Source organism: Xenia sp. Carnegie-2017, unplaced genomic scaffold (assembly GCF_021976095.1).
Source record: "Xenia sp. Carnegie-2017 unplaced genomic scaffold, XeniaSp_v1 HiC_scaffold_3, whole genome shotgun sequence".
Classification (NCBI taxonomy): Eukaryota; Metazoa; Cnidaria; class Anthozoa; order Malacalcyonacea; family Xeniidae; genus Xenia; species Xenia sp. Carnegie-2017.
Window position 1 is genome coordinate 2,525,341 of NW_025813493.1, and position 12,953 is coordinate 2,538,293.

Below are 12,953 nucleotides of genomic sequence, written 5' to 3' on the forward strand. Positions count from 1 at the left end.
CTGTTGGTCCAACCATCGTCTGCTGCCGCAGAGAGAGTATTCAGCATCCTGGCAGCTTTATTCAACGATCAACAAGATCGTGCACTTGCAGATTACTTGCAAGCAAGTGTGATGCTTCAATATAACAAGCGCTAATTAACTGTTGGAGAACGAATTAGAGAAGTCAAGCCGGACTGCGTGGTTCAGAAACGAGCGAGATTATTCAATGTTAAATTTGTTATCCAGGGCTTTGTCAAAAACTGCATGGTTAAGTTTTCACTGTATTTGTTTTTTATTTGTTTTGAAACCCAGCGCGCACAGTTCGTTGTTGCTAGCGCGCGCACCGTTCGTTGTTTACGCGAAATTTGCATACTTTACCATGGTAACTGGAGGCCATTTGAGTGAAAATTTTGCGCAAACTGTGTCGTGCTCTGCTACACGAGATGGTTAGCTACTAGCAAGCTATCCGCGGATAGTTATCCACCACACTATCCAGGCTTTGTGCAACCTACTTTTGTTCGCTGGATAACTATCCGCTGGATAGCAGATTTATTCGCCGTATAGGCCCAACCACCGATAAAGTTACCCAGGTTTTGAAAACCGAGCCCAGAGCGTCTGGCCAGGGTTAATAAAATGCATTTTCAAACTTGTCTTGTGAGTTGTGAAGTTTGTGCACAGAATAATTTTTTAAAAAAGTAGCATAATTTTGAAAAGCGAGCATAGTTTGAGCATAATTTGGGCAAAAAACGAGCACTGCCACTAGCATAATATGCCACTTTTACTAGCACAATCGGCAAGAGCCTACCACAAACACCGAGGAAAAAGCTATACGGCAAAACACCGAAGGAAAAACATATATACGGCAAAACACCGAGGGAAAAACATATATACGGCAAAACACCGAAGGAAAAACATATATACGGCAAAACACCGAGGGAAAAACACATATACCACAAACACCGAAGAAAAAGCTATACGGCAAAACACCGAGGGAAAAACATATATACCGCAAACACCGAGGAAAAAACCATACGGCAAAACACCTAGGGAAAAAGCTATACGGCAAACGCTGTATAAACGCTAGATTTTTTGCACTCAAACGCTGTTATGAAATCCTGTACATCTTCATCATCAACTGCAGGAGAATGAGAAAGTACATTTTCAACCACACTAGACTCAGTGGTCGACATGTACTTCATAAAAGAACTCACGTACATATCTTCTCAGACATAATCTTCGCTAAAAAGACAGGAGCACAAGAAAACGCGAGAAATTTTGATTCGAAAATAGCGTTCTTGAGTGTAACCTATCACAAGATTTCTAGCTATCGCTTGCCACTTCTCCCGCGAAACGTCATGACGAATCACTGGGACTCGTTCATCCTCGCTAGACATGAAACTATTTCATTCCAAAACAGAGAAAATGCATCCCTGACAACGCCGACTAATTCGCCCTTTTCCTCGACACCTCTGGAATCAATCATCTGGACATCCACACACTTCTTTAAAATGTCATCTTTTTCAAAATAGTGCAGCAAGTCTGCTTTCACATTACAACGATGAATAAGCAACACTTCTCGCTCAATAACCTCATTTGCCATACTTTCTGGGACAAAAGTAGCCCCTTCAGAACTTTCACCTGCAATGTACAACACTTAATATAGTAAAGATGGGTAAAAAGCCACAACATTTTGGACTGTTCTATTTTCAAATTCGATTAATCCACTTTCTTTGAATGAATTCCCAATGGTATTTTGCACCATCATCACAATACCCACTCATCATTTCATGAAATATTAATTGAACATCAAATTAGTGGTACTTTTCTTCTATACTATGTAACTAGAACATCTTTTTCATAACAAGACTGACAAGAACAAGTAGACTATATAGTACTCACAAACCTTGGGAAGTATTCATCTCAAAAGCATCACAATTTTGGAGGTTCTCTAGTGCATGTGGTGTTAAAGTGGCATAATCAATAGATGACATTCAAACCAAAGTTGTGGAATGTGATTCTTCTCCAAGCTGTGATTCTGTGCACAATTATTCATTTTGAGTCTTTGTTAGTCTCATTTCTTCCAAATCTAATTGCTCTTCCACAACATCATCAACTAATTCATTAGCAACTACAAAACAAATATTTGTATTTTTATCAATAATGTAACTTATTTAAAAAAAGATTGTTGCATAACACACTTTTGATGATTTCCTTATGCACTCATATTGGAATTCTCAAGTATAACATCAGAATGAATGTTGCCTTTACAGTATTAATGTGTAATATTTAAAGTTAGCTCCTTATAAAGTAAGTGTTTAATTTTATTTGTATCATGATAGTTTCATAAAATTAACTAAATGGTGCAAAAATTATTATATACTTGAGCTTACAGAATTACTTTGATTGTTAAATGCTCATAATTAGGTGTTAATCAACATTAATAAATTGCCTACGCATTAACAAAGTGTTTTAATAATTAATAGAAAACCTCTTCACTTTCATAATCCAAAGTCTTGCTAACATGCAAATTGACATAACTGCATGGCCTGCAAGGTAGTCCTTGTACTTTTCTACAGAAAATGTTTCTGTTGTGCCTGGTAAACATAAAACTCCATATTAGGGTACAATAAAACCCATTCGGAACTTTCATCACAGAGTTGCTTATTGTGAGCCTGTTGCTTCTCCACCCTAGCAGTTTCTATGACATCATGACTCATGAGAATCACATTTTTTTACATCAGTAGGAAAAAGTGAGCCTCGCTTAGTTTTCAAATAATTCCCATCCAGCTCAATAATTCCAATGTTTATCTGGGGTGGAAAAAATATCCAGTTACAAGGTGTTCATGACCTGCCATCACAAAATGTTTGATAAATAATGAAAAAATAATTAGACATTTTAATGGAAATACTATTCCATCCTTCTCCGTGAAAACCTGAGCCTGATTTTTAAAGCATGCAACAAAGTATTATAGCAGCATTTTATATTTCAGCTTACATAGGTGGGAATTACATAATTAACATCTATATAAAAACAAGCATTGAATATAATTATTCACGAACATCACCCATCCTTCAAATAATTATTGACATGACCTATTTGCAGAGGTAGTAATAATCACAAACCTTGACAGTCTCATTCTTCTTCCCCTTTTTCGTGGAGACAACAATCTTGACGCTTCCTTGTCTCAACAGTGGCAAATGAAATATCTGCCAAATACTCTTTAAAAGTCAAAAGTTTGGTGGCACAAGGTCATTAGAAGGCCCAGCTGATGTTGATGGATCACTGTTCCGCAAGGTCTTTGATTCGTCAGACTTTCGAAGATCCGTCCCACTGTTAGCACAAAAATTACCCTTGTATTTAGTGAACTCCTGCATACTGTACAAAACATGGTGTTCAAGTTCACATTACCAACAGCCGGAAAAGATAATACGAACATATACATGAACGCTAAATGTAATAAATACCTCACGAATATTTTGCATTTATCTTACTTTCTCGAAATAAAACGAAAATATAAGAATATGACAATATTCTGCACTTCGGCAACTTTGTAAATTCAGAACACATTTGGCGAGCAAATTAACCGGATATGAATTTTGCATATTATAATTTGTGTTTGTGTGTGTGAATTTGCGTTAGTGTAATTGATTTTGTGTTTGTGTATTTGAATTTGCGTTTGTGTATTTGAATTTGCGTTTGTGTATTGGCATCTCTGGGCCTCCGTAGTATGTAGTTGATGTTAAGAAATAACAATGTTTTGGGTAGTGCTTGATATTTGTTGTTGTAGGATCGCCATAGTTTGAAAATTTTACATCAGCTACTTTCTTTTTGAAGAAACACTTAGCTATTTTAATGCACTTGTTGAACTGATTAGAGATTTAGCAGCGTGGAGCGCCGTATACGTCAGAGGAAATTACTTTTTAGGTCATATCATCAAAAATTTGAGCTTGCTGTTTACAAAATTAAAGTTATGTTCAATGGTTTATGTTATACAGCATAGCATTTAAAAACAGTAAAAAAACAAGCACTGTTTTGTTTTCTCGATAATTTGAAAGTGATATAAAAGGCAATCCAACAAATATCATTCGTAATAAATTAAATGGTTTGAACCCGAGAGTATCGTTACATGTTTGTGGATGTAGATCGTCCAAGCTAGTAGAGTCCTGAGAAGGACTATTGTTGTTGATGTTAACTGACGTTTTAACAACCTTATAGTGGTAAGCCATTTCAGTTTTTAGCCTGAACAGTCGGCTAATGAAGATCAAGAAGGTTACCAGTCAATTGAGAATAGGAATTTGAGTATGTTGATCATCAGCATTAACCAAGCCTCAACAGTTGATGACGAACAATGGCGTGCCATTCTTCAATAATGAGTTAAAAATAATTGTAACGTTGACAGATGTTTTGTAATTATAGAGATGCAAGGTTGGATCAGCGCCCACAGTCAAAATAAATTATAAATGAATTCGATCAAGCTATACGTAAGTATGTTTGTTTAAATAAAGTGCAATGTTAGCATAATTCGACGTCTGCAGAAAAACCGGCTACCACTTTCACATGTGCACGACGGACAAGTTTTTTTTGTAATAATAAGTTTTGAACCATTACAAAAGTTTCGTCGAAATAAAACTTTCATTATATATCTTTGTTATGACTGAATATGTAAGAGCACCTAGATCCAATCAGACGTTAACATGCATGTTCTCTTTTACATAGTAGCCATACAAACATACCAAGTTTCATTGCATTCAAGACTTACTTGAATAGAATTAACTCGTGTAACGCTAATGAAACACTTATTTGCAAGAGAAAAACAATTTGTAATTATGGAAAATGTAAGTTATACACATAATCTAAACATAAGTTATAAGCTGGGTGCTTACAACTTGAAGCGTATGTATATAAGAGCCTGTTCATATGAGCCGGGCTGGCTCTCCTTACCGGGCTAGCCCGGCAGTAGCAAGATCTCACCTCTTTTAGTATTTACATATAATTTCAAATTTGATTCATATGAGAGACGGCTGGCCCGTTTTGCCGGGATGTCCCTTAAACGAGGCAAGATCTCGGCATAAAATGGGTTCATGTGAATTCACAAGGTGGGCAAGACCGGCATGCCGAGTTAAGCATCGCATCGCACTATTGCGCATGCTCATAAAATTCAATGCGATGCAAAAGATAGGGCAAGCAAAAGAACAACTTTCGGTGGACTATAGACTAATAAATAACATCATTGAGTTTCTTTCAGCTTCTAAAAGTAACATAAAGTATCGGGATTTGGACTTTTATGTGGTGTGCGTAAATAATTTTTACTGTACTTTGTCGGGCTAGCCCGCGTCATGTGAATCAAATAATAAACTGGCCCGGCAAAGTCGGCCAGCCCGGTTCATATGAACAGGCCCTAAACTAATAATAATTCGTTATTTATTGACATCACATTTCTTTGACATAAAGGCAGCCGTCATACTATCTCACCGACCAACGCAAAAGCAAATTTTGCCATTTTGTGATATGTGATTGATATCCACAAGCTTGAAGTGAGGACAAGATCATGAAAGCTCTATTTATGTATTTGAGTCAACTGTATTTTAATAATTTATTGCCATTTATCGATGATGCATGCACGTAATTTCATGTTAAGTATTTATAAAGAATAAGATTGTTTCAGCTGATAATAAAAGAGTTTAATTATTTGAGATTTAGGCAGTAGCCATTTTATGCTCAAAGTTTTGTCCAATGAATTTGCATTATTACAAGTTCTGCTTGATTATGCAATGTTTAAAAGACAAATTTTGCGCCACCATTTTATTGTATATAGTCAAACCTTGATGTAAATCAACTTGCACAAAAAGATTTCTTTTTTCTTTAGTATGAAAAGCAATTTTACTATTTATAAGGAACAACAGACCCAACAGTTTGTCTACAATTTCAAACTGACAGTATTGCATCATATGTTTGGAATTTGTATTTAAATAAACATCCTGTTGTTTACTTATTTGATATTTTGTTGTATAAAATACAACAAATTTACAAAGTATATAAATTTCTATGCCTAAAACTCGACCCAGCTGTTTTCCTGTCTACAAGTGATATGTATTCTTATTTTCACATTCTGTCTCAGCACTCAATTAAATTAAGTAATTTATTCATACACGACTTACAAAGAAACCTTTAAAACGTGGCACTCGATACAAATATGGCTATATTTTGTGTACTTACTTTTGATACAGTAAAATTGATTACAAGCTGTATTTCGCCGTTGATCACTCTTAAAACAATTTACGTTGCAGCTATATTGAACCAAACTGGCAATAATTCCCCCCAGCTGTCTCCAGTACAAAAATTATATAAATATAACTCTATTATCTCAAACAGCATCTTTATTGTGAATATCAACTTTGCACGTACATTGAAGGAAATTGTTGTGTCATAACGAACAACACATGCAATTACGTACATGTTAACGTTATCAACATGAATTTTTGAAACTTCTACTTTAAAATAATGAATGTACAGGACATTTTTTTTTAACGTGGTTCAAAATGAGAAAAATGTTTTATTTACAGTTCGTATCTCCAGCATGCTTATGTAATCCTGCTGTCAATCTCTTTGTGTTTATACTCACGGCAAAAACATCGAATTTAAATAGACATAAATAAGGATGATGAAAAGCTGGACTAAAACTTGAGAACTAAAAAACTAAACATCACTTGAAACATAGCCACCATCAAGGTATGTAGCTATAAACTTCTACCTCATAAATTGACCGAAATTATCCATTTCAAAAAAGTAGCTTGTGTTGATGTGCTTATTTTTGGTTTCAGCAAGCTATTGAAATTGATAATTAATTCATGCTTTATTTTCAAAGGAACCGTAAAAACACAAACGTGGCATTTATAAATATCTACATTATAATGATATTAGTTGAAGTAATTTCATTTGTTGTATATTTCTTAAAATGATTAATTTCTCACTAGTCTACAACATGTCTTTTTATTTATGTTTGTACGTTCATGCCTTATTTAAAACGTGATCTTTTAGAGAACCTGAAATCGATGATCTAACTTGAATTAGTTGAATATGCCAGTATTGTATCGATTCTCTTGGCCTTTGCAAGCAACACGACAATTTTACAAGACGTTTAAAAAAGAACTTGAATTTTCAAAGTGATTAACAAATCATTCCTCTTTAAAACTGAGATATTTTCCTCTGCTGCATGATGTTACGTTCTGACAAAAATCTTCAACTCTAGTCCCACTGATATTCACTAAGTTTCTGAAGATTGCAGAGCGAGCATTCTGGGTACAATGGCTGGGTACTGCAATATAAAATTAATACGCATGCGCATCATTGCTTTTTTTTTAGCGCGCTTTGTCAACGAGAGCGACGCTGACTATTTTTGCTCTAAATTACTCATTTCATTCCTAACGATTCGGAGATGACTTTAACCACCAGGACAACGATAAACTGTTTTAGCAATGTGATTATCTTTCTTCAACATTTATAATTTTGATTCGGTGTTGTAATGTTGTTTTATTTATTTTGCTATTGGTAGAGGATAATTAAGCCACTGATATGTAAACTAAACTAGACTATTTCTCTACGCAAGACACGTCCACAAATGTCAGTATAGAAACCAATTAGGCACGACTAGAAACCGACACATCGGACACCTCAGTCAAAAGAAAATCTTCTATAGGACGTACATTACAATGAACGTTCTACATTTGATTACCAATTTTTATGAAAACTACTCTTAGGTCCTTCAAATTATAACCTTGTTTTATTCCTTATGAGGAGATAGATGTAACGATATAAATTATCAAACATAGTATACCGGGCCTTTTGACCGGATGTACTGTAGTGTTGGGAGATTCTAGCGCCTTCTAAATTGTGTAAGTTTTCCTAGGACTACGTGCAATGATGGGGCTAAAACGTCGGTCCTTGGTGAGTCCTAGGTCAGGCTTGATGTGTTTACACTGGAGGCCTAGTCAGTCCTTGGTAAGTTACGAGACCGCAGTGTAAACGCGGTTTATATATGGTGTGCAACCATTCTCTTTGGAAGGAACAAGATTGCTGGCTAGCCAGATAATAAACAATTGTTTGGATGAGGTTGAGCATGATATCAAAAATTATTCAGACCAAGGTCAATGTTATCTGCAGAAGCAAAGCTGAGGCAGAATACGTTGCCGAGGTCTGAATAATTTTTAAAATCATAACTACGAAAGCCAAGTTCAATAATTGTTTTATTATTCACTTTAACTAACTGAAATATTATTAACACATATCAATATAGAACATTTTTCAAACCTTCGTTAATTGTTTTGTCAGCTGGTTTATTCAAGTTCATCTTGTTTAAATATGTTGTAAGCACGTTCAAAGCCATCTTAGCCGCTTTTTTAGTGTTTTCTGGATGCTTCTTGTTTCAAAGCTTTTACATCGTTTTTAGAAACTGTGGAAAACATCGCTATGATTTGACTTTTTTTCAAAACCGGCTTTTAATGACGTCTATAATTGTAGAAACTGTTATTTGTAAATAGACGTCTTACCTACAGATATGTAGAATTATTTGCAGGAAGTTGACCAATCAAAAGCGACATTGCTTACATAGTGAATAATGATGTAAGATAATTGCATGAAATGCATGATACACCAAGATTGCGTGGAACGAGGCGAAAATATAAAATTAGCTACATACAGAGCAACATCTCATTAAAGAAATGAGTGAAAAGACATAACATTAGAATCACATAATTACCTAAATCAGCTCTAATTTTAGCGAAAATATTAGAAAGTTATTATTTCACCACAGTATTTTTAATTATTTTTCAACGCTTTTTAAATGATAATGATTATAAAGGATCTTTAAAAGACATAAAAGTTATTTTTTGTTATTATATGTTGAAAGTTTCATTAGAAATAGTGATCAAATTTATGACATTACAGCTTTGGAAATTCTTTATGGTTTTATTTTCATCTCAGTGAACTTTAAGGATTTACCACCTTTCCATTGTCGCCAAGTCACACCTTTGTAATTGTTTTGGTTGCCACTATAGTAGTGTCCATTCAGGTTAGAGTCATAACAATAGTTATCATAACAATACCACCAAGCTCCTTTCCAGTCAGTGGCACAGTTTCCTGCACTTTGATGATTATTTGAATCTTTTGTTGAAAACGCCTTGGCTTTATGACAAGATAATGAATTGCTAGCATTTCCTACAAAAGTAGTACCTTTCAAAGTTCGCATTTTATGCAGTTATAGAATTCTTCTGAACTTGCAGAAACTCTCCCAAAATGGGTTTTATGTCATTGTTAGAAGATTCCTACAGCGGTTTTTGGGGGCTTTTGTGAGATTTGCCAATAAGTTTTTTATTTTATGTAGAAAAGAGGAAGGAATGATGTAAGTGTTAAAATATGTTATATAACACTGAGTTTTCATTTCACATATTCTGGTGCATGTGGGACATCCAACGACAATCACATTATAACATTGCTACCGTTTGTCATAAAGTTGTTATAGCTGACTTATTTAACAACTTGCTGTAAATCCGGTTTCAAAATGGAATATATAAATTGCAAAGGTAAATTTGTCAAGACTTTGACTTTGATCCTACTTTCATTTCCCAGAACATTATTTCCACATCCCAGCCTTAACTCATTGCTCTCACTCCTATGTTAAGTAATGAATGGTATTTAATTTTTATTATAATAGACCTTAGAAATTCTTTATTGACTTGATGATATACCTGTAGTGTTGTCCGAGACTTAATTTACATTTATGTTTTTCATTCTTCTATATGTAAATTTATCCACGTATAATTGAATGAATTTCAGTAACGTTTATATATGTATAAATATATTATATTTATTTATACCTATTCTTGAGGTTAAATAGTTGGAATGTTATGAAACAAAAAGAATAATAGCATAATGCTTTAACGAACAACTACAAACAATAATGACCTTATCTAACAACATTTGAAAATTAAACTTCCACTCCTCTTCTTTGTAAACAAGACAAGTCTATTCAAAAGCAGAGAGCCTTAATTACAAGTCCTGAGCTTGTGACCAGTATAGCAGAGTATAATTCTAGGACTAAAAGGAACAGGAGTGGAAGGTTAATTTTGCAAATGTTGTTAGATAATGTCGTTATTGTTTGTAGTTGTTGGATAGAGCATTATGCTATCATTTTTTTTATACATATATAAAAATCTTGGAATGGAAGCCTGAATTTAATATTATATATTACAGGTTTGCATATATTTTATATAAAAGGTTTTAATGTTTATTTAAGTCCACATAATTTAGCAATGTTTCAGGCGCATGCTCATTACTTGTTTACAAAGCTTCAATTGAATTTTCATTTAATCTTAATCATACGGTAAGCACAATCCATGAATGATCTCTTTTGTAAGTCAAAATTGTTGTCGTAGGGTGCAACTTAATGATTCACACAACAAAATGATTTTTATGTTTGTTCAATGTATTTTGTTCGTAATATCAAATTGATTATATTTTTTAAGATCTAACAAGACTTCCGCTCAAAGTCAACCGTTAAAATATCTATGTTTTTCCCAAAATTGCTGACCTGCCCACGCAAACTCGAATCATTACAACGTATAATGCTTATATCAAAAAATGGCTTAGAAATTTGTCCATCAAATGTTTACATTTACTTATTGACTCACCAGAATATGCACCAAGACTCAACTTATATTTATTTGCTTCATTCTCTACAGCAAAATAATCATATTCAGCATATGCTTTGTTTCCTGACCAGTCTCCAAGGTCAACACGAAGTTTATTTCTCCTTGCTGATGTTAGTCTGTATATTTTATCCAATCCAAGCCAGAATTCGCCTTTCAGATCACCAAAACCATTCTTATAATCCCTCCAATCTCGATAAAAGTCTACACTTCCATCTTGACGACGTTGAAACACAGTCCAACCTCCACTAGATGTTGTCATATCACAGAAAACATTGAAACTGCCCTGGCCATCTGGATCAATTTCATAAACTCCATTCTTCCTCTTTCCTTTCATGTATAGATCTGCACAGTCTTTTGCCTATAAAAATATTATTGAAAAATCTATTGCATTTAACTTCCTACGGGTTATAAATCATTAGGCATCCAAAGAAATTGTTATGAAAAGCTTTCCTACATAGATCCATTGTGCCAAATAGCTGTTCAAAACATTTTAAGATTAAACTAAACATAATTAAAATTGGCACAATTTCATTCTTATCCTCGAAATCGTATGAATTTTAAAATTGCATTCTTTTTCTCGAAATCGAATTAAATTCAGTAACCTAAAAATAGACACTTGATTGGGCATTTTTCTTTTAATTAGTACTTTAAGTCAGATTTTATATAGTTTTGCACAATGCTTATCAGGAAAAAAATAAGCGTTAACAATATATTTAAAATTAACACATAATACCCACTTAACAAACATTTTCAAATCAACCACTTTCTTTTTTCTTACCAATGCATGAGATTCATAAAAAGTCCATTTGCCTTCTGAGGCTAGTTTCTCCATATTTCTGGGTTTTTCTGTTGGTAATTTGGCAGTTTATCTCAAATTCTTTTGCATCAAATAAGAAATTAAAGCCAACACATAGTTTCTGTTGATGACATTTCATGGAACATTCAATGTCATTGTGAACAGCATGAGTTGAAATGATATCTTTTGGTGATAACGTCTCACCTTTAAAACAAAGAACAAAACAGGATCAATTACAAAAGGTGTAAATAATACAAAAAGATAACAAAGTCTATTTTATAGTCAAAAATACAAAAAAGAAATAACAAGATTTATAAAATGCAATGAGTCATGGAGCAAAAGAAAGTGAAAGATTATCTTCGCTCGTCAAAATTAACCAATAAATTATCAACGTTTAAACCTTAGATGGAAACATTTTATATAAATATCATGAAATATAGGGTGATAACACAATGGTAAATATATAATATTTCCCTATAATTTCTACACTGTGTTTCGTATATCACCACTTTTATTGCTCTTGCTTCTGAAGCTTTTTGATAAATATTTCCTCAATCATAAAGATTTTTATACAATTTAAATATTAGCCGTCATGTTTAAAGTAAACATATAAGATCAGTACTGTACATTGCCCCTTGCTACTCTTAAATAAAAGACCAGCTTCATGGCTGTATAATTTCGGACTTAAAGCTTCATTTGAAAAGCTACTATTACATTTACACTGATGTTGAAAAGAACCATAGCTACAAGTATAGCAGGTAGATTCTTTAATCATGGAATGATTTAAAATTTTAGAAATCATAGCATTACGACTTATTTCTTATGTATAGCAATGAAACACTATTGTGTAAGTATGCCTGAATGTTCAATAAGAATAATTGACTTTATGAGGTCAAATGCAGTGTTCTTAAACAAGTCCCAGCGTATTAATTCTGTCAGCGCAAGCTCCCGTAACTTTGCCTGAAAGAGAAGGTTTTGTTTTGGATAAGGGTAGAACTAATCATAAAAGTTTACAACTGATCAAAAACCGTAAAAATTTTGGCTAGCGTTTATTTTAGCATCGGCCGACCATTCGCACAGATATTACGTTCATTCAAATTTTAATTATAATAAACCAAAAAGAACTCCTTTCATACATTTTGGTTTGTTTTTATTTTATATGCACAAACATGTTTTTAATATCTAACCTCTAGTTCTTTCCTCTTTTTCTAGAAATAGGATGACATTGCAGAATTTTTAGAAGTTAACTTCGATTCATCAAAGCTGGAAAATAACACGACAAACATTGCCTCGTCAAATTTATACCGTCCTAACAGCAGTTTTGTTAAGTCTTGGTTTATTCCAAACATTTCATGAGAAGGAAATAGCAAAAAGTTCAAAATATTGATGTGTCCTTGTCGGCTTTCTGATTTAATTGGTAACATACACCAGAAAGGGAAAAACAGCCGAAGATCATACTGTAGTCAAAAAA

The 12,953-nt window shown here is 33.6% G+C and overlaps 1 protein-coding gene and 1 long non-coding RNA gene across 3 annotated transcripts; both read right to left on the reverse strand.

The window, feature by feature from the left end:
• Positions 1–1,549: 1,549 nt before the first annotated feature.
• Positions 1,550–3,349, reverse strand: LOC124455052. 2 transcript variants are annotated; one of them, XR_006951677.1, is made up of 3 exons: positions 3,103–3,349; positions 1,883–2,107; positions 1,550–1,617 (listed from the first exon to the last, which is right to left on the reverse strand). It is a non-coding gene; the product is annotated as an uncharacterized LOC124455052 (long non-coding RNA). The 2 variants fall into 2 exon arrangements; XR_006951676.1 differs by lacking the exon at positions 3,103–3,349 and adding an exon at positions 2,476–2,512.
• Positions 3,350–8,821: 5,472 nt separating this feature from the next.
• Positions 8,822–11,526, reverse strand: LOC124455050 (angiopoietin-related protein 7-like). The gene is made up of 3 exons (XM_047005808.1): positions 11,465–11,526; positions 10,666–11,044; positions 8,822–9,193 (listed from the first exon to the last, which is right to left on the reverse strand). The coding sequence occupies exons 1-3, from the start codon at positions 11,516–11,518 to the stop codon at positions 8,937–8,939; spliced, it is 690 nt and encodes a 229-aa protein (XP_046861764.1). The 5' UTR covers positions 11,519–11,526; the 3' UTR covers positions 8,822–8,936.
• Between the last annotated feature and the right edge of the window lie 1,427 nt (positions 11,527–12,953).

Excerpts from the sequence above, each read along its gene's own strand:
- LOC124455050 (XM_047005808.1), bottom strand. The coding sequence starts at position 11,518 with ATGGAGAAACTAGCCTCAGAAGGCAAATGGACTTTTTATGAATCTCAT. Across the intron at positions 11,045-11,464 it reads TTTATGAATCTCATGCATTG|GCAAAAGACTGTGCAGATCT; the intron begins GTAAGAAAAAAG and ends ATATTTTTATAG. Across the intron at positions 9,194-10,665 it reads GAGTCTTGGTGCATATTCTG|GAAATGCTAGCAATTCATTA; the intron begins GTGAGTCAATAA and ends CTACTTTTGTAG.